We start from the raw sequence: 22,463 nt of genomic DNA, 5'->3' as shown, positions 1-22,463 counted from the left end.
ATGAAACTACAGGGCAATGTCAACATTGATTGGAACTCTCTTTCTTGTGACTCCCCATATCCCAGCATTAACTTTTATGGCTTCACCCAACTAATCACTACCCCCACTCGCCTAAGTAAGCACTCTGATACTAGCACTACACTTGATTGGTCCTCACTTCCAACCCCCACCTCTACTACAACCCCTCCAAACACACTGATTCTGTAAGTGATCACCTACTTGCATCTATCCACAGACTCTCCTCCATACTCCAAATCCTATCAGTGCAAAGACTGTCAAACTTTCAAATTTCAACCCTGATACCTTTAACTGTATAATGTCTTCCATTATCTGGTCCTTCCTTTATGACCACTCCCTGGAAGAAGCTGTCCTAAAATTCAGTAACATCTTTCTTAACGTTCTAAACTCCATGGCCCCAGTGAGGAAAACTAGAGTTAAATCCAACCGTACTACCTGGCTTACTCAAAATACTCGTACCCTCATGCACAACAGGGATATCACCTGGAGAAACTGGCAAAAAAACAAATCCCCTTCCAGTCTTCAGTACTACAGATAATTATGTAACTTAAGTAAAAAACATGTTAACCTTGACAACAAAAAAAACGTTTATCTAAAGCCAAAAGAAACCCCCCCCACTCTAAACCCCTAAAATTCTGGAATACTGTCAACAAGCTGCTACACCCAGGTAAGCCCTCTGCACCTAACCCCTCCCCTAATAGCTCTGCTTTAGACACTGCCACACTTCTTAACTCCTTCTTCATAGACTCCATTCAGAAATTAATTATAAGAGACAGCAGTACCTACCCCACTACTTCTCCTCCCCATCCTCCATCTATACCTCTTTCTCTCTTAAACCTGTCCCCACTGCATATATTAGACCACTTCTCAGTAAACTCAAAACACGCTCCCCTTCAGCTGACGATTTACCTTCACTTTTCCTTAAGCTAGCAGCAAAAAACATTGCATATCCCATCTCCATACTAATCAACAGATCCATCCAAGAAAACACAGTTTCTGATATCTGGAAGAAATTCTTTGTTGCCCCCCTTCATAAAGGAGGAAACTCCACCAATCCTTCTAAGTTCAGACCAATTGCTATTCTATCTCCCCTATCAAAGATTCTTGAAAAATGCATTCATAAACAGCTCCTCAGTTGTCTGCTACAAGAAAATCTCCTCACCCAAACCCAACACGGCTTGCACCCTAAACACAGTACAGCCACTACACTAATATCTTTTATACAAACTATCTCCAAATTAGAGACAACAGCAAATCAGTATCCTGTCTGTTCCTTGACCTATCAAAAGCATTTGATACGGTCTCCCATAGCCTACTTCTGCCAAAACTCTCTGGTCTTAATTTCTCCAACTCTGCTCTTTCCTGGTTCTCTAGCTATCTCCAACATATTTCAGTCTGGCTGTCTGCAACCTCCTCTTTCTTCCAAGTCCAAACCAGGGTTCTCCAAGGTTCTATCCTCAGACCCCTACTATTCAACATTTTCACTAACAATCTCTATCGTTCCTGTCCTAACTCCTCTTTAATACAATATGCTGATGACTCTACAATTACTTCTGCCTCTGACAGTCTTCCCCACCTGCTTTCCCTTACCCAAGAATCTCTTCACTTAGTTGAAAAATGACTAAAATCCAAGCAACTCCTACTTAACCCAAATAAAACTAAACTCCTCTTCTTCCTCCCTACATCTCTCCAACACTTTTAGTGTCTCCTCCCTAAACAACACAACTATCAAGGTTGAACCCCACACTAAACTACTAGGGGATCATTACTGATGACCAACTAAAATTTGATCTTCACATCCAAAACTGCATTAAAACTCCTCAGAAACTTGGCCTTCTCTACAGAAACAAAAGATTCCTCACAGATTAATCCAAATTCACACTAGCACAAGCCTATCTACTACCCACACTATTATATGCCGCCCCAATCCTTCCTAACCTTCATACAAATTTGTTCACAAAACTTGAACTCAGTTATAATAAAGTTTTTAGATTTGCCACTAACCAACCCTGCTGCTCACACTATTGTCAATTTGTAAAAAAAAAACTGCAGTGGCTAGAATTGCTTCATCAACTGCTACTGCCTCAACTACATTTGACTCACTCCATCTTAAACCAACCCCACTCCTGTCCTACTCTCTCAACACTCTTCTCTCTTACATACCTAACCATACACTAAGCAGCTCAGAACACCACCACCTGCAGATCTACAAACCCAAGAAAACTACTGGCAAACTTCTCTGTAATCACTCTGTTTCCCCTGCTTGGAATAAATTACCTTCATATTTAAGAATGATTTCCAACACAAACTGTTTCAAAAAACATTAAAAGACTTTCTGTTAAACTCTAGGACTTGCCTCAGCACTGACCCTACTTAATGTACTTCTCCCGTCTGCTTTAAATAACACATTTCCCTTCTATTAATCTAATTCCACTTGCCTTATATCTGTAAGAAATATTACTGTGACTATGCATATGAAGAAACTGTATTGTAATTACTGTTATACTGCATTATATTTCTATTTCTGTGACTATGTAAAGTAGAAAACCATATGTGATTGCTGTTTTACTGAATGTTACTACCATTATACTTATTGTGTTGTTAATTTTTGTACTGTGCATTTAGAGCTTTTCTCCTCAAGTGTCTGCTGAAAAGGGGCATCTGCCTAGTCAGACTAATCCAGTCAACAAATGTCAGATAAATAAATAAATAAATTTCTAGTTTGTTGTTTTAAAGTTTCATGATTTTAACATTTTAAGGCTGTGGTCTCAATGTTTTAAGGTTCATGCTTCTGGCATTTTGTAATTTTGACAACGACCTGTATATATGTATTTGTGTGTGTGTGTGTGTGTGTGTGTGTGTGTGTGTGTGTGTGTGTGTATATATATATATATATAAAACACACGCATGTATATTTGTATATATATATTTATATATATGGAGAGAGAGATGTATGTATAAATATGTGTATGTATTTTCTAGTGATTATTTTTTTGTAGAAGATACTCGATTTTTGTGAATTGTTGCGGATTTTAACCACCAACTATTTGCAGTGATGCATATTAATTCTACAAGGATAGTTGCAGAGAGGGGGAGCTCCTGTCTGTGTTGCTGATGACAAAGGCTGGATTAACCGTCAGAGTCCTTGAGGTCTGTCTGGGGAGGGAAGTGTATGATCAGAGTGACTATTGCTTAGATTTTCTTTCTTGGAGAGGGGCAGGTTTTGTGCTGTAAAGATGCAAAGTGCTGTAGCATGATGCCATTTTTTTTTGGGGAGGGGGGGACCTCCCAGATTCGAACCCTCGAAGGAATAAATAGTTTTTGAGCACCAAGCTGGTCCCCATGTCTTGATATTAGGTAGAGGACAAAAATGTTTTACATTGGTACTCAGCTATGATGGTCACAATATATTTTATCATGTAAGGACACTTTCTCACTACTGCTGTGCTGTGTCTTTCTAACAGAATTGTAGTATTGTTCTGTATAAAGTTGGAGTCCTGCTTGTGAAACTTTGAACATGGTTGCCAGACTTCAAAATTACTTCTGATTTTTTTCTCATTAAGAAATATTAAGGTTATCCTTTTATGGTGATCATTATGGTTTATACTTTAGTCCTAAAGTTAGTTTTCCATTGAATGAATATTACCTAAATCTGCTTATGAATTTCAGATAAGGCAGGATTTGGAAATAATTTCACTACAGTAGATAAGAAGACAACTGCCCATAGTGTTGAGGCGATAATTGTTGGCTGCATGTTCAAATCGCTGATAACCCGGTGTGCATCTACAACTCATGAGCTACACAGCCCTGAAAATCTGGTAAGAGAAATATTTTGCTTCTTTATAGCAGATAGTATTTTATTGTACTGTTCACATTAAAAACCTCCTACATATGAGATGCTTTGTGTGTTTACCCTGATTGCAAAATACACATCAACATAAAATAAATACACAGACCTAAGCGCTCTTCAACACAGATCTTGCATTACTTACTGTCCATTTACTATTGCTTGATCACACAAATGTGCACAGATACCACACATTGCTTTAGATACATATGCAGCATTTCTTCCCAACCTACATCAACTTCCAGGGAAATAGACATTCCAGCAAGAGGTGCATATCCAGTTTTAAGTGGCATAAGGCATGAAACCTGTATGAAGTGAAACTAGATAGTTTAATGATTTTTTTGTAAGAATCTGAAATAAAAAGCATCAGTAGTACATTAAGTAGTAGTATTTCAACTCAGTACTCGTATATAACATTACCACAAGCTATACTTGACAAAACATTTGAGGCATGTACTTTTAAAGTACTCATGATAATGCCCTTGCAATTGTCAGTGTCTCTGCTCTGGGGAAAGTGTTCTAGTTTTAGTCACATAAGATTGTTGAAAAGAACACTTTGCATGGAACTCTGTCTCTGATACTGGATGTGCCAGATTATACTGATTAGCTCTGAACTTCTGGTCTCTCCTGGCTGAGTCCTCAATGCCCCTTGGGAACTCATTTCTGCTTAGACTGTTGTGGGTTATTTTGTGGTTTCTAGCTTTTTCCCATCTTGGGTCATGAGATTGCACTTGTATCTTTCTTTTTGTATGGAACATTTTTGCATCTTTATTCATGATGGTAAAGAACATCTATCCACGTTCATCACTGAATTACTATTGTGGTAGCCTAAGCTGTATGGGGTTATATCCAACTTCCAAGCTTAAAGGCACTTTCCACGAGTCCTGACCTCTAAACAGCTTGTGGAGATCTGTGTAAAGTCAATAGTTAGGATGTCAAATCTTTACAACTTTCTTGGGGCCAAAGTGCCCTGTGAGGTTAATATCTTTCACTTTACCAGTTTTTATTAAGAAAAGTTTATTTTCTGTCAGGAATTATTGCTAGGGATTAGGACTAGTAGTTTTGGGGTTGTGATTACAAAATTTACACCAAAACTTATTTTCTGATGCTTATATTTCTTTGTCAGGTTGTGACACTTTTAATAACATTTATTTCACTGCACACAGAATGAAATTCCTATGTCCCAGAAAAAATATTTTGATTTGCTGTGTCTGGATTTTGCTCACTCTGCACATGTACCCCATGTTGCCTCCCTTTCAGTATGTTTTCTTAATAGCTTGCAGTATGCCTGACAGTCAGCTGTCTGACCCCAAGCATCTCAGATGCATAAATTCTTGCTATCTTATCACAAATCAGATGTGGCAGTGATATCTTTATCTAAGTCTTCTACTACTAAACATATTGTGAATGCTAACTTCATTCCTCAAACAAGGATGGGAAAGAATTAGACAGCTTTGGGAAGAAAGTTTATTCTTTATGCTACGTATATCAAAACAACACTTGTGTGCTCTCACTTAGACCCAAAGTTTTATTTATATTACAAGATTTCCAGTAATTTGATGGGATCAGAAACAAATTAGATGGAAAATCTACAGTTGTAAATAAAGGTGACCATAACATCAGAAGGAGACTAGAACAGGAAAAATCATGTAACGTGTCACAGACCACCAGCTATGGTTTAATGCAGTGTTCGCAAACAGTGCAGACATATTTATGAAGAAACAAATTATGTCACTTCTCTCTGTTCCTCCTCAATGGATGGGTCTTCAGATTCATGTCTGACCTGACTTCAGCCACTCTCAAGTTTTGGATCTGGTGCTCAGGCTCATCCTTTTACCCTTAATTCCCTTATGATGAGCAAGTTACATCAGATCTCATTTGCCATAGTAAGGTTCACATATGGTCTTTGGTGATCAAGTGTTTTTGGGTGAAAATAAGTGTTTTACTACTTTTCTGTTTTTCTGGTCAAGAATTCTTTTCATATACTTTTCTAACATTCTCTGCTCTCTCACGTACACACATACCCACACACAGATATGTATAGATATTTAGAGAGATAAATATAGATATATATAAAAGTCTATTTTGGGTTGTCTCTTCCTTTCTCCAGTGCCTTTAGGCAGTGCTCCTCTTTCCCCTTTTCTCTTGACATTTGGGTCCCCTCTCCCCATTGAGCTTAAAATTTTTGGCTGTCCTACCTTTGTGTTTACTTTTGCAGTGATGTGAGAAGAACCTTCAGGATTTAAAAAGTGTGTAGCCTGCGGTTACAGTTTGCCTAATTCAGACGCTCACTTTAATGCATCTATTGTTTAGGGGTGCACATTTTGGAATCTCAGTGCAGCATCTGTGAAGCATTTGCACATAAGTCAGTTGTAGAATGCCAGAGTAAGTGGGTGTTGAAAGGTCTTCTCTCTGACTGTACAGGAGAAAGTACCCCTTCTCTGTCCTCTTGGCCTTCTGTTTTCCTTTCCACTGGCTAAGAAACCAACTGATCATTGCAGACCCAAAAAGCCTAGAGAAGGAGAGAAAGAGAAAGTAAAGGAAAAGTCAAAAGTGCCCAAGAAAAGGTCTCCAGCACATTCGGCTTCCTCAGCTCCTCCTCCAAAATTAACAAAACTTTCAGATCTGATTTTTCCCAATAAACTTATCCATGTTAAGTTGTCAATCTCGCCTTCATTCTTGCTGGATGGGTTCGGAGACGATCCTCGGCTCCGACTCGGCCTTATGCTAAAGCTCGAGAGCTATTTACCAGCTCAAGGTCCTCCCCCTATCCCACAATGCTAGGCATCAGATACCCAGATCTCGTTTGCCGCTTCAGCTACGAGGTTGCGAATTTACCGGCTCCAGGTTATATAACTCTTTTCTAGCGTTTTATTTTATATATATATATATATATATATATATATATATATATATATATATATATATAGTTTTTTCTTATTAGATATTGTCTCTTAGTGTTTCCCTTTCTAAACCCTTGAGAAACCCCCTTTTAAAAACTTTTACTGTACTTTTTCAGAGTTCCCCCCCTCCCCCCTCCTGTTAGGGTAGCGTTAGTTTTTCTTATATATATTCTACCCTCTAGGGTTAGTTGTATATAATCAGTAGTGTTTTTATTCTTATTCTACTACTTTTTTATATATACTCTACTTTATAGTAATAGTTAGATATATTTAGTAGTATTATTATATTACTATTATATTGTTGGTGTTAGTTTTTTAGTAGTGCGTGTGTGTGTGTAGTGTTTAAAGCACTAGTTACCTGTTCCCTTGGTATCCTTTTTTTCTACTTTTCATTATGTCTAAGGATACTAGGGTCTCAGGTTTCAAGAAGTGTGACTCGTGCTGTCAGAAGATGTCTCTGACAGACGGTCACACTTCTTGTGTGTATTGTTTGGGCCCCCTACACCTGCAGGACTCTTGTGCGTTCTGTCATGTTTTCAGTCCAAGAGTCCTGCAGGAGTGTAGGAACAAACTTATTTTGAGGGGCTTGCTTAAGCCTGAAGGGTCCCCGACTAAGCCTTCGTCGGGTAAACCCTCCAAGCCCACTAAGCCGTCGGCTCCCTGTTCGGAGCCATCGCCGAGTGGAGCTCCTGCCTCCTCGTCGGTTCTGGCTGGAACCGACACTTCGAGACCTCAGTCGGCTCCGGCCTTAGTATCGGAGCCTTCTGTGAGCTGAAAATGCTCGAGGTCTCCCTCTTTGGAGCCTGTTCGTTCGGCTCCGAGGTCTCCGTTACTACAGTCGGAGCGGAGCCACAGGTCCCACTCCTCTCGGTCCTCCAGGCTGTCTGATCACAACCTCGAGAGGGTGGTCAGTAGGCTCTTAAAGTCACAGCCATTGGCCCAAATGTTGACTAGCCCTTCTCAACAGACTGCGGCTATCCCTGTATCTTCATCAGTTCCTCCTCCGATTCTACCACTGTGTTCGGAGCCGGAGCTCGTTGGGGCTCGAATCGTCGGAGCCGATACCACACATTTTGGCTCCCTCTTCATTGGTTCCATCCATGGAGGGATCCGGGCGTCGAGACTCCCTCGTTGGCTCCGAGGGGGCGAGTGGCATTGGACCCTTGTCCGACCCTGTTCTCCCTCTCGGTGCCTCGGCGCAGGTGAGCTCGGCCCCGACATCGGCCTCCGAGCCGTCACTCTCGGTGCCGGGAGGGGTTTTCATCTCTTCGGAGCTGGGACCTTCCTCTCTGCCTGATTGGGGAGCCTTCGAGGTCATAAGGAGCGTACTGACTCCTGGGTCGGATCCATGATCGACCCCTTCGACTCCTCCCCCATGGTGCCTGCTTCGGTCTCTGTCCACCCTCCTGACCCCAAGCGTGGAGAGCAAACTCTCCAGGTCGCCCCACTGGGGGTATCTTCCTCTTCCAAGGCCTCCCCCAATCATTTGGAGGAGCCCCCTCAGAAGAAAACATATAAGAGGAAACATGTTGACTCCCCCGAGTCAGTCACGTCTGACACCGACTTGGAGGATTCGGAAGGGTCCCCAAGGTCCCCCTCTGAGGATGTCTCCTTTTCAGACATCCTGGAGATCCTTAAGCAGAGGGGGAATTGGACTGCCCTTAACCCTTCTGAGGATGAGTCTGTGTACCTGGACGCGTTTGGTTCTCACCCTTCCACCTCCTGGGTGTCTCCGGCTTTTGACCCGCTCATGGAAGTGGTTGCTCGGAAGGCGTGGACAGCCCCGGACGCAATAGAACCAACTCCCCATAGGCCCGCTAAATTTATTACAGCCCCATCGGATAAACAGTTTATAGCTAAGGGGTCCCGGTTGATGCCATGGTGATGGCAGCGGCCACTAAGAAGGAGTTGGCTGACCCTTCGGTGCCTGTACATCCTCCTAATAAAGAGTGTAGGACAATGGACAGGTACGGGAAGCGGATGTTCTCTTCAGCGACCTTTGCTATGTGGTCGCTGAATTATCTGTGCCATTTCACCCGACTTCAGAGGGATCTTCTCAAAGAACTGGGTGATACCCTTCAGGATCCATCGGCTGTGGGGTCTCAGGATAAGGTTAACTCCCAGCTGGCGACCTTAAATTCCATAGTTAACTCCTCCATGCGGCTCATTTCTTATGCGGCCAATGGTGCGAGTAGGGCTGCAGGTACAGACGTGGCTTTGAGAAGACACGCCTGGATGCGGTTATGTAACTTTGCTGACCCCTTTAAGGCATCCTTCACCAATACCCCCTTCGATGGTTCGGCTTTGTTTGGACCACAGGTGAAAGATACACTTACCAGGTGTGAGCAGGAAGGCAAGACTCTCTCTGCCGTGGGAGTCCGTTTTTCTACTCCCTCCAGACCATACCCCAAAGGTCAGAAGAGTGGAAAAATGTGGTTTCGTAAACCCCAGAGAGTCGTGCCTGACACACGTGGTGAGTTTTCCTCCAGGGGCAGAGGAGGAAACAATAATAGACGCTGCCCTAGGGGCAGAGGGGGTCCGCAAAATCAGGGTAGCAGAGAATTTTTCTCTGACAAACCCTTCCAGCACACCTGAGGGGCTGCCCGACTGTCCACCTTCGGAGGCAGTCGGGGGAAGATTGTCACTGTACCCAGAAGCCTGGCAACTCCTCACACAAGACTGTTGGGTACAGTCTATCATATCCGAAGGTTACAAAATTCCCTTCGTCCGCACCCCTGTACAGACAAACAGATCCCTTCCAGATGTCCCACCTGCTCTAAGGGATCAAGCAGTTTTAGAAATTTCAAAGCTGCTAGATAAGAGGATGATCCAGCCAGTCCCAGCAGACCAGCTAGGATCCGGGACTTACTCCAAGTTCTTTTTGGTACCAAAAAAGACAGGGGACTGGAGACCCATTTTGGATCTCAGCAGATTAAACAAGTCTGTTCAAAGAACGAAGTTCCGGATGGTCACGCTCCAGTCCATTCTACCCTTCTTGGGTTAGGACAATTGGATGTGCTCCATAGACCCTTCAGGATGCGTACTACCATATAAAAATGGACAGGCGTTCCAGAAGGTTTCTCCGCTTCCGGCTGGGAGCCAGTCACTATCAATTCAGAGCCCTGCCCTTTGGTCTCACCACGGCCCCCAGGGTGTTCACCAAATGCATGGCAGTGGTTACGGCTCAGCTGAGATGACGGGGATTCCAGGTGTTTCCATATCTAGACAACTGGCTCCTTACTGCTTCCACCAGGCATCAGCTATTGCAAGCCAGGGACTATACCATCCAGATTTGCTCCAAGCTAGGTATATCAATAAATTTCGAAAAGTCTGCATTGTCGCCTTGTCAGTCTATAACCTTTATAGGCGCAGAATTAAATACAAAAGATCTATCTGCAAAACTTCCTCCAGAGTATCAGACATTCGCCATGTGCAGGTCCTACTACAGTGCAAGATGATTCAGGCCAGATTTGTACTAAAGACATTGGGTCTCATGGCAGCAGCGATCATTTTAGTCCCCCTGGCTCGTTTTCACGTGTGGATCCTCCAGTGGATGCTGTTTACCCAATGGTCCTTTCAACAACTTCCAATGTCCCACAGGATAATAATCACTCAAACATGCAAAGACCACCTGGCTTGGTGGATGGTCTCCCCTCTAGTTCTCCAGGGCAGACCGTTTGTTCTTCCTCCTCCTGTTGCCACGGTGACCACAGATGCCTCCCTGATAGGGTGGGGAGGGTATTTTCAGGGCAGGACTGCCCAGGGTTCTTGGCAACCCCTAGAATACCACCTGCACATAAATGTCTTGGAGATGAGAGCAGTACTTTTAGCGTTGCAAGCTCTTCAGGACTCTCTACATACCGGGACTATTGCAGTTCAAACGGACAATATGTCTGTAGTGTGGTACATCAACAAGCAGGGCGGAACCAGGTCCTATCACTTATGTCGAGAAGCACTCAGACTCTGGCAGTGGGCGATCTCTTCCCAACGGTTTCTGATAGCAACGCACATCCCCGGGAAGCCCAACGTCATAGCAGACAAGCTAAGCAGAGCCATTCTCATGCCTCACGAGTGGTCTCTCAATCAGTTAGTAGCGGACAAGATTTTCCGCAGATGGGGTCAACCTTGCTGCGACCTTTTTGCAACCCCTCTCAACAGCAAGTACGAAGACTTCTTCACTCTCTTTCCCCTCCCCGGCCATTCCCCCAGAGACGCTCTAGTACATGATTGGCCCCAGGGTCCCTATATGGATTTCCACCTTTTCCCTTAATTCCCAAACTGATTCAGAAAGCGACCGCTTTGGGTTCCAGGATGATCCTCATTGCCCCTTACTGGCCTCAACAAATTTGGTTCCCATTCCTGCATCGTCACCTACTGGAGCAGCCCTGAAGGCTGGTCCCAGTGACAGACCTGTTGGTCCATCAGTCGGGCGGGCTGAACCAATCCCTTAAATCTCTCAACCTCACAGCTTGGCTTCCGCATATTTCTCAGCCAGTGCGTGAAATCATCCTTTCTTCACACAAATCTACTACCAGAAAAACCTATGCTAGTAAGTGGAGATGATGTTCTTCGTCTTCCCTTGCTGCAGTCCGCCGGTCATGGCGTACTAATGCGCATGACCGGCGTCATTTCGCATGGTCCGATGCAGAAGCAATTTGTGCAGGTTGGAGTTTCAGACCGAGTACAGAGTTGGCTAAGTAACATTTTGTTTTTCTTGCCTCAGTATATTACCGGATGTCAGAAAAAGTGAATAACTGTATTTCTTGTGGGAAGCAGATACCGCATAGGGATTATCATACATTGTGTATACCTTGTTTAGGGCCTGAGCACGACGTTGTTGGTTGCCGCTCTTGTGCTAGATTTAATAAGCGCACTATTAAGAGGAGGCTTGATTGTGCTAGGTTAGTGTTTGGGAATGCGGATGCTCTTCATCTAAGAAGTCTCTATGGAGTCTCAGGCTGATACTTTACTGTTACAGGATGTGCCCTCTCAGGAAGTAGGCCAGGCTGAGGGGGTAACTGTTCTTACCTCTCTTCCCAAGGTAGTTAGGGCCTCTCCTTCTGTTTCCAAAGCTTCTTTTAGAGGAAGGCCAAGTTCAGCTTCTGTAGGGCTTCTCCCTCTGTGCCTAAGAAACATATGCTTAAAATGGCTGAAGATTTGATTACTCTGATTAGAGGTTCTATGCCCCACCTGATAAGAGGCCGAGGGTGGAACAGGAGTTTGATAGTTTTGAACAGTGTTCACAGGCTTCAGAGTCTTCTGTGGAAGACTTGCAAGAGTTTCCTGCTTATTCTGATTCTGATGTGGATGATTCCACTCCTTCAGCTTCTCCTCCTGAGGATTTTTCATTTTCTGAGACTCTTCACTCCATGAGGGAGCACTTTAAATGGGAAGGCCAAGATTACTCTGACTCAAAAGGCTTAGGGAATTCTTGTTTTGCCTCAGCATAGGCCCTTAGCTATTCCTCCTGTGTTGAATGTGGTGGAGGATGTTTTGCAGAGGCTTCTCTGAACCCTGATTCCTTGCCTCCTGCTCCTGTTAAGCCTGATAGGTATTATAGGAGTATTTGTTTAAGAGTCCCAGGGCGGACCCAGAAACTGTTTCTCAGGGGCCTAAAGGTGTTAAAGCTTCTGTTGTTAAAAATCCTGTACCCTCTGATAAAGAGGCGTCAATTTCATATGCTGAAATATCAGAATTATCTCCTTTTGCTGGATTTGGTTCATGTGTCTGAACAAGTGGGTAAGCATTCTTTGCAGTGTGGTTTTGATGCTGTTCAGGCCTCCTCGAGGGTGGCTGCTACTAGTTCTGTTCTTCGCAGACATGCATGGTTGAAGGATCAGAATTTAGTTGAGCATGTTAAGACCAGGATTTTGGATGCTCCTTTACAGTCTGATGTGTTGTTTGGACCGCCTGTGGAAGCAGTTTTAAAGAAAATGGAGGACAAAGCTAAGTCTATGCAGACTGTTAAGGATTTTTTGCAGGTGCAGCCTCAAGTTTAGTAGAAATTGGCCTGCTAAGGGGTGGACATATCCTGCTTATGGTTCCCAGTCTAGGGGTAGATCTAGATCAGACAGTTCACCTGCTCAGACTTCTGGTGAGGGCAGGGCAGAACCAATGACCTGCCAGTGGACTCGCCTGGCAGAGGAGGAAGATTGTCTCTTTTCAAAGAAAATTGGGATTTAATCACTCAAGACAGATGGGTGCTGGATATCATTCATCACGGGTACAGATTTTATTTCCACACAATGCCCCTTTCAAAGGCATGCCAGATGTTCCTCCTCCACAAAGAAAAGAGGCTCTCAAGCAAGTTTCTCAGTTACTCCAGATAGGGGCTATTCAGCCAGTCCCTGTGTCAGAAAGGGGCTTCGATTTTATTCTCGCCTGTTCCTAGTACCAAAGAAGGGGAACACGTGGAGACCAATTTTGGATTTATCTATCCTCAACACTTATCTGGACATTCCCAAGTTCAAGATGTTGACGTTACAGCAACTGTTACCTCTGCTGGGCAAGGATCATTGGATGGTAACTTTGGATCTCAAGGAAGCTTACCTTCATGTGCCCATAAGACTAAGTTGCAGAAAGTATCTAACTGGAGATTTTCATTATCAGTTCTCTGCTTTGCCCTTTGGCTTATCTAAGAGTATTCACAAAGGTTCTGGCTCCAGTGATAGCTTACTTCAGGCTTCAAGGCATTCAAATTTATCCTTACTTGGACGACTGCCTGATTCTGGCTCAAGAAAAGGAACACCTTCTACAGCATCTGGAATATGTCATAGCAGTGCTAAGATGCCTAGGGTATTCTGTGAACGAAATAAAGTCCAGTCTAGTACCCTCTCAAGACATGTGCTTTCTGGGTGTGAGACTGAATACAGCAGCCCAGATGGCCTTCGGACAAACAAAAGAGTCTGTCACTTTACTTCCATCAACTATCTCATCAGTCCGTGCTGACTGCAAGGACAGTCCTTCAAGCATTAGGGTTCATGGCATCTTGTATTCTGGTGCTTCCCAATGCCAAACTGCATATGAGGAAGCTGCAATGGTATCTCAAAATGTATGGACACAGCACTGCCAAGATTTGGACACTGTCATTCAAATAATACCTTGCCTTCAAAAGGAATTCTTGTGGTGGGCTCAGGAATGTCACCTAAACAAGGGACTCTCTGTGACCCGCCAGAGGCGAGTCAGATTTTAACGACAGATGCCTCGGACACTGCTTGGGGAGCTCATCTAAATGGAAAGTGGATACAAGACAAGTGGCCTGCCAGACTACAGCATCTACATATCAACATGAAGGAGATGTTAGCAGTCCAGTTTGCATTGATGGCGTTCAAGGAGTTACTTCTTCCAGGGCAGGTGTTGATTCTGACAGACAACACAACTGTCATGTGGTACATCAACGAGCAAGGGGGAACACATTCTTATCCTCTATGCAGGCAAGCAATGATTTTATGGGAGACTGCGTTAAGCCTGCAACTGACTCTTCAGGCAAGGTTTCTGCCAGGAGCACAGAACTCCTAGCAGATGTATTAAGCAGACAAATCATGGATCCCGTGGAAACTGGATCTTCATGTATTTCAGAAATTGACAGTGTCATGGGGAACTCCAGACATAGATCTGTTCGCTTCTCCACTAAACCACCAGCTGCCAAAGTATTGCACAAAGGGGTTTCATCACACAGCTTGGAAAGTGGATGCTCTGTCTTTCAGTTGGAAAAACCTTCATGTCTATGCTTTTCCACCTCTACCTCTTCTTCCAAAGGTATTACTAAAGGTCAGACAGGACAGGCCAAGGATGATTTTGATAGCTCCAGATTGGCCTCGGCAACACTGGTACCCACTTCTAAGGAGTCTTGTAAAGAAGCCTCCATGGCCTTTACCTCTGATTCCTCATCTGTTATCTCAGAAGGACGGTCATCTGCTCAATGTCAAGCTTCAATCTCTCCATCTCACAGCTTGGCATATTCTGTATTGAAACATGGAAGGTCTCAGCTTCCTCAACAAGTTTTAAATGTGATTATGGAAGCTAGAAGGCCTAGTACTAGGAGAGTGTACGCAGAAAAATGGAAGAGATTTTTATTTTGGTGTACAGCAAAGAATTTGGAGATTTCAGAGCCTAATTTGAGTGTGGCTCTTCAATATCTTACTGAGTTATTGGACAAAGGTTTGTCTTTCTCTTCCATAAAGATTCATGCTGCAGCAATTTCAGCTCACTATGATTGTGATCCACCTTTGTTTTCGCATCCTTTGTTCAAGCAGTTTCTTAGAGGGGCAAAGAATATAAGACCCCACGTAGAGCTCCTACTCCTGCTTGGGATCTCAATTTTGTGTTGGAAAAACTTACTCTACAACCTTTTGAGCCGGCAGCTACTGCTGAATTGAAATATTTGTCATGGAAGACTGCTTTTCTGTTGGCTATTACTTCTGCAAGAAGGGTGTCTGAGTTGCAGGCCCTTATGGCAGTAGAGCCCATTTTGACTTAACATAAGGACAGGGTATCATTACGCACTAATCCTTCCTTTATGCCTAAGGTGGTTTCTAGTGTGGCTTTAAACCAAACTATTCATTTGCCTACGTTCTTTGCAGATCCTCAAAATAAAGGGGAAAAGATTTTGCACACTTTAGATGTACACAGGCAATTGCGTTATTATTTGAGCAGGACTAAAGATTTTAGGCAGTCTCAACAGTTACTTGTTTCTTTTGCTTTAAGTTCACAGGGCAAGCCTGTGTCAAAACAAACTATTTCTAGGTGGATTGGCTTTTGCATTGCATTTTGTTATTCCCATCATGGCAAAGAGGTTCCAGCTGGGATTAGGCCTCATTCCACTAGGGCTACTGCCACTTCAACAGCATTTCTAAGGGGTGGCAACTAAGGATATTCTGGAAGCAGCTACTTGGAGTTCAGTGCATACTTTCTCTAGGCATTATCACCTGCCTATATACTCTAAGTCTAGAGCTGGTTTTGCCACAGCTGTTTTACAAGGTATGTTGTCAGCTCCTGCTACTTTATAATTTGCCAGCCTCCTTACCTCTGCTTTGGGATTCAGGACTGCAGCAAGGGAACGAAGAACATAGTACAGTTTTGTACCTACCATAAATGTAGATGTTCGAGGATTCCCCTCCCTCCTTCCCTCTGTGTTTCAGGGTGGTTGTGTAGGTGCCTTTACATGCTTATATTTTTTGTATATATATATTACTGTATATATTGTACATGTTTATTGGTGCAGGTTGTTTTTGAGACTTGTCTTTTGGGTCTTCTGACATCTGGGGCAAGAAAAGACTGAGGAAATGACGTCGGTCATGCGCATTAGTACCCTGCCAGTCTAAGCGCCATGACCCTCTGGTATTCGGGCCGACTGGGACGCGGACTATACCCAATAGTCAGGACTGCAGCAAGGGAATCCTCGAACATCTACATTTATGGTAGGTACAAAACTGTACTTTTCTCCTTCTGGGCGGAGGCCAGAAATATAGATCCTTTTACAGTCCCTGTCCACAGTGTTCTGGATTTTTTGGCAGAGCTTTTTCGAGCGGACTCCTCTTCTGCCACCATTAGAGTCCAATTGGCTGCTATCACTAATTTTCACTCTGGCCTGTCAGAGACCAGCATCATGTCCCATAAACTTTGTAAAGCCTTTCTTAAAGGGACTGTTTTGCTGAGGCCTCCGGTTAGAGATCCCCCGTCTCCGTGGGATTTGAATCTGATATTAACTTCCCTGATTCTCCCTCCTTTTGAACCTGCGGCCACCTGTTCCTTAAAATTACTCTCCTGGAAAACTCTCTTCTTAGTAGCTATCACCTCAGCTAGAAGAGTATCAGAACTTCAAGCCCTCTATATTCGTCTTCCCTATGTTGTTTTTCACAAAGATAGAGTTTCACTCAGAACTAATCCCTCCTTTTTACCCAAGATTCCTTCTGAGACAAACCTGAATCAGGCCATTGATCTTCCTGTCTTTTTTCCTAACTATTCAAACAGAGCTGAACAAAAGCTGCATTATTTGGATGTTCACAGGCAATTACGTTTCTATTTAGATAGGACAACGCAAACTAGGAAGTCGGACCAACTCTTCCTGTCCTATGCTGAGGGCAAGCAGGGCCTGCCAGTGTCTAAAGTATCTTTATCTAGATGGTTGGCCTCTATCATTTCCTTCATTTACCAACTAAGACATAAAGAACTCCCTACAAAACCAAAAGCTCATTCCACCAGAGCATTAGCTATGTCAGTAGCTTTTCAAGCAAGACTTCCAATAGAATCTATTTGTGCTGCAGCCACATGGGCGACTCCTCATATCTTTATTTCTCATTACAAGTTGGATATGGCCTCCAGGAGTTGGGCTGAGTTTGGTTCCACTGTGCTCAAGAGTCTGTTCCGATGAGCCACCCAGGGCTAAGGTGCTAGGGACGCTGTCCCATCCAGCAAGAATGAAGGCGAGATTGACAACTTAACATTAAGAAGTTATGTACCTACCATAACGTTCCATGTTAGTTGTCTTCTTCTCGCCTTCTTTCTTGCGTCCCACCCGCCATCCCCCTAGCCTGGACAGACCGAGATGAATCCTTCTGAGGCCTTATTCCTCTGCTTGACTATTTCCTAGGTTATGTCCTCCTCAGTTGTTACCACTATAGGCAAACGTTATAGTAGGGACAGGGTGTCTCCATGGTGTTAGCTCTACCAAACGAGATCTGGGTATCTGACTGATTCAGTATTTGTCAGCTTGGAAGGACGTGGTTAACAAACCAAACTGCTGTGCAGATAATGGTCTGCACCTGTCTCCCCAAGCTTCTGAATGTTCGCTAAAACTTTATCAACAATCATCATCAAGAGATGTTTTTAGGAAATGCCAAATTGACAAACTTATTGACATAACAAATATCCCAAAGAAATCTAAAGGTGTTACTGCTGAATGCTAGGAGCCTAAACAAGAAACTCCACACCCTGCAAACTCTCCTCTCTGTGGAGAATGAAGACATCGGTGCCTTTACTGAGACATGTTTAAATACTTAGAAAACACTTTGACTGTGCAAAGCTTCAGTGCCTTCCACACATCTAAACTGTCAGCTGCACAGACATGGACAAAATGTGGAGGAGTATTGATATACATTAGCAACAAATATACCTGTAGATTGGTTAAACAGGGAGATGCCCTATACCATATCCTAGCAAGCTGTAGGTCATCCTCTGTGTTCCAAGAATCCCGTAGCTCATACCTAGACCTACAGGAGACACTCACCATTAAGTAAATGACCTTATTCATGGGAGGCTTTGACTGGGAAACATACACTGACTTAAACTCGCAAGTAGAATGATTCATGGATTTTATTAACACAAATAACCTTGACCAAATAGTGTGCATGTCCAACAGAGGTTCAGACGTACTGGACCTGGTTCTCACCAATATGGAAGAGCACTGCACACACCTCCAGTGTTATGTCCTCACTGGTGAGGTCAGACCACAGAGCCACCTCCTCTGAAATAAGAATCAACTCAGTAACACCAGCAAACCCTGTAACAGTTAGTAACTGTTCTATAGCAAATTTCATCCTATTAAGTAAATTCACAGCAAACTATGCAAAATTGTTCAGAGACCCTTTACAACCATGTAAGTGGTTGAATAGACGCTGCTGCACCTACTAGAAGTAAGCCCAAAATAACCTCTAAAAACAAACCACATTGCTGTAATTCTAGCCTTAACAGGGTGTATAACATAAAGAAAAAAGTCATGGCTAAAGTCAGGAAGATCGATTCCCATAATAAGAGCTCTCTAAACAAAACAGGAAACTAAGAGGACTAATTAAATCCAACAAGGCCAATTACAAGGTCAAGATAGCCTCACAGGTCAAAGACAACTACATGGCCTTCTGCAGCTGTGTCCGTAACCTCAACACACAGCAGTATGCTGAACTTATGGTCAGTGGTGCCACCTTCATTGATCAGAGTGACATAGCGACTCTGCTGGCTGACAGATTCAGCTCAACTTCAATCCTAATCGCCCTGCCTTGACCCATGAAATACCTACTAGCATAAACCTCCCCCAACTGTTAGCAGGGGGTAGGTCCTGGTGGCACTTGCTAAAGACAAAAACAAAGCCTCAGTGTGCCCCAACAGTATCCTGGGATGTCTCCTAAATAACTTGAAGCATTAACTATCAGGACCACTGCAACAGTTATCGTGCTTCACAAAGGTGGACCATTAACTGATCCCAGAAATTACAGTCCCATTAGATTGACTATTCTAATATGTAAAACCGTGGAACAAGTTATCATGGAAATGATCAACAAAGACATAGGCAAGCTTCAGACACCAGACCCAACCCAATTTGGCTTTGTCAATAGAAGGTCATGCCTACTAAACCTGGTAGATTTCTGTGAGATCACCAGGCAATGGATAAGGAGAAAATGATGCATACCGTCTATCTGGACCTGACTAATGCATTCGATATAATACCCCACTCTGATATAGTTGACACACTCAGTGAACTGGGCATAAATCCCTACATAACTTGCTGGATTGCTAGCTGGCTCACAGATAAGACCCAAGAATCAGGATTGGTGACACCAACTCCAGTAAGAGTCTGGTCACTAGCAGGGTACCTTGGGGCTCCATGCTGGTGCTACTCCTATTTAGCATCTACTTCTTGGAGGTAAAAGTTAATGTCCAAAGCCTTTGGCTGACCAAGTTGGTATATAACTTAAGATTGGGAGCTGTCATAAATTTCCCCATGACACAGATATCTTACAAGAGGGTCTAACACAGACAAATTACTAGTGGCAAAGTCATGGATTAAAACTGAATGTCAAGAAATGCATTATAGTGTCTTCTGAGAAAACGGCCACAAGGCTAATTAATCCTTCAATAAGATATCCTTAAGAGCTAGGCTGGGATCTGGGAATATATGTAGACAGTAATCTGGCTTTTGCCTATATGGCCAAGGTGGTAAGAATGCATTCTGGGTTGCCCATTTTATAGGTAATGGTATGGCATCCTGGTCCAAGGAAGTCATAGTTCCATTTTATTTAGCCCTTATCAGACGCATCATGGAGTATAATGCCCCCTTTGGCATGTACCTGACCAGACATATGTAAAGGTTGGAATGCAAAAAAAAGGATCCTACAAGGAGAATCTGGTGTATAAACACATTGTCCTGTGTGGATTACCTTAAAGTCCTATCTCTATACTCGGTCTCCTGCAGGTTACTGAGAGGCGATCTGTGCCTGTATCCCAGGAATCAGCTCTGATGGGGGTGTATATCACTTCATCGAACGTGGAAAATATCGAAGCTGGAAACATCGAACTCAAAACAGCGAACTGACAATATCGAAATGGGGGTAAAAAATTACATGTGGAGTGAAGATTAAAAACAACTTGCACCATGCAAGGGGCAAGACCCCCTGAATCCCCGATAACCCCTTCCACTTAAATATACCACTTCGGAGAGCGCACTTCAGTGCAGCACAGTGCGGAAATGGAAGATTTCCGTTTCCTACACTGTAGCGCGATCTCGGAGTTGGTATATTTAAGTAGCAAGGTGTGGGGGGGTGCAGCCCCCCATGTGGAGGGGTGCAGGGGGGCTTGTCCCCTGTCTACACCCTTAATATTCTATGTCCCCTTTGGGAACTGCCATTGACATCATTTCAGTGTTGTCAGGGTTCGATGTTTGGTGCTTCAGTGTTGTCTGCATTCGATAATGTGATATAAACCCCTCTGATGGATCTTTTGCACACCAGAAAATGAACAGCATCAGAACCACCAGATCTAAGGATTTAAATTTTGCTTTCAACATAAATAGGACATGCTGGCAAGACAGGTGCATCTCAAGAGGATTCCCATGCTGTGGAACAGGCTTCTCATCCATGTGAAACAGAGTCCATCCATAACCCTATTTAAGCGTAACCTTAAAGGAAAACTCCACATTCTCCTACGCTTTATAGGTTGCTTTTCTCCCAACAGTATGGTTCCACTATTGTGTGGGCACCAGAAAACTGCTTGTGGTTTATAGAACTTTCATTTCCTTTCCTTGGAATAAAGAGAAGGGAAAGAGTACCCTTTTTTTAAGCTTAACCTACCATATAATTTGCAGAGGAATTTGTCTATGGCTGCAAGATATACCACAAAGACAATGAAATCAGTAGTCTGGTACTGATGACAATCTTATAAGGGTAATTATTCCTGCTGATGGCAGGAGCTCAGCAGCTGCTGTAAAACAAGGCTGAGATGTGAAACTGTTTATCACTGTCTTTATTGCAGAGAGAAAGAGAAGTGATTCACAGCTGCTTCCAATGTAGCCATGCCTTTCACAGCAAAATGGAGCAATTAGATCAGTTGATGGTTTAAAGTCAGTTGTCACCTATTTTGACAAATATATATGCAGCATCACAGTATCGAAATGCTAAACATTAGCCTTTAAATGTTTGTTGTTTATACTACTTTATATTTTAAGATGACTTAAATGTAGTATCAAAGCTTTCTGCCACATTTAGAAAAGTCAGAAAATGTTTTTTCTTGTAATTCTTGTAAATTATCAACAAATTTGCAATTTTCATGCCCTCCCACCACTTTAGGACAAGATTGCCCAAGCAGGGCATCTCTTCAGGAAGTGAGATAGGTGGCAATCCTATCAGCTAAGTGCACTGATACTGTTTATAAGGTCTTTTATGCTTTCTTGTGACATCCTTCTAGTGAAGCATGTATATCTGGTGCACAGATCCTTGGGAGAGACATCCTGCACTGAATTTGAGTCAGCCCTTACGCAAGTGGAGTTCATGAGCATTTTCTAGTCATCAAAGGAAATGTACCAATTGATGACAGCCATGATATACAGCTGAATTTACTTTAATTTAATGTGCTATGTGCCTTTTCGTTAAAACGTTAGGAAAGAGAAATCTATAAAAATAAATGAATGAATGAATGAAAAGTCTTTCCACTGCTGGTACTGGGAAACAGAATTATTTTCAAATTGTTTCCTTTCCAGTAGCACCTGTCATTCTCAATTTATCTTGCATCAAAAAAAAGGCCTTCACTTTTGTTGCAGGTGTATAACTCCTTAGTAAACTGTAAAAAATAAAAGAAAAGGCCTGACACACACACAAATGAGGGCCATTCAAGAAATTAAAGAAGCAGTCCTATTACAGAAGGTATATAAAATGACAGTGATTGTCCCTAATCCCATTATGTAAGTGACATGGGAATACACCACTACTTCCTTATTTATGTCTAGCATGACTCCTAAAGCAGATTTGAAATGGATTATGGAAGAGAGGCTTGAAGAAAACCTGATCATGTTGAAGTGTCAAGCCCGAGTGGCAGACATTTTGTAGAAAACATATTAAAACTGTATAAGAAACAGTCAGAGTGATTTTTGAGGTGTTAAAATACCAAAGAAAACAAAGTTAGAGTGAAAAAAAAAATAGATTTTTTTATTTTTAAGGTGGAGTTTTTCAAACACTGGTCCCCACCCAGTTTGGGTTCGTGAAGAGCCGATCTTGTCTCCTGAACCTGATTGACTTTTTTGAATCAGTCTCCAGGGCTGTGGACGAGGGTAAGGTGGTCCACACAGCCTATCTGGGCCTCGCCAAGACCTTCGACACCATCCCCCACTCTGGCATCATAGATAAACTTACTAAGTTGGGCATTAATCCCTACGTCACTTGATGGGTTGCCAACTGGCTTACTGACAGAACCAGACTGTAAAAGTAGCCGAC

At 43.1% G+C, this 22,463-nt stretch overlaps 1 protein-coding gene across 1 annotated transcript in view; it reads left to right on the top strand.

The window, feature by feature from the left end:
- The window catches only part of UNC80 (unc-80 homolog, NALCN channel complex subunit), a 5,631,640-nt gene that overhangs the window by 1,706,834 nt on the left and 3,902,343 nt on the right, over positions 1-22,463 (top strand). The window contains exon 16 of the mRNA XM_044060513.1: positions 3,688-3,836. Coding sequence (XP_043916448.1) covers positions 3,688-3,836 — 149 coding nt within the window. The remainder of the gene's footprint in view (positions 1-3,687; positions 3,837-22,463) is intronic.

The sequence above is a fragment of the Protopterus annectens genome, chromosome 2.part0 (genome assembly GCF_019279795.1).
Source record: "Protopterus annectens isolate FY-2018-M chromosome 2.part0, PAN1.0, whole genome shotgun sequence".
Taxonomy (NCBI): Eukaryota; Metazoa; Chordata; order Ceratodontiformes; family Protopteridae; genus Protopterus; species Protopterus annectens.
Note: the sequence above shows the minus strand (reverse complement) of the source record. Positions and strands in the feature narration are given on the sequence as shown.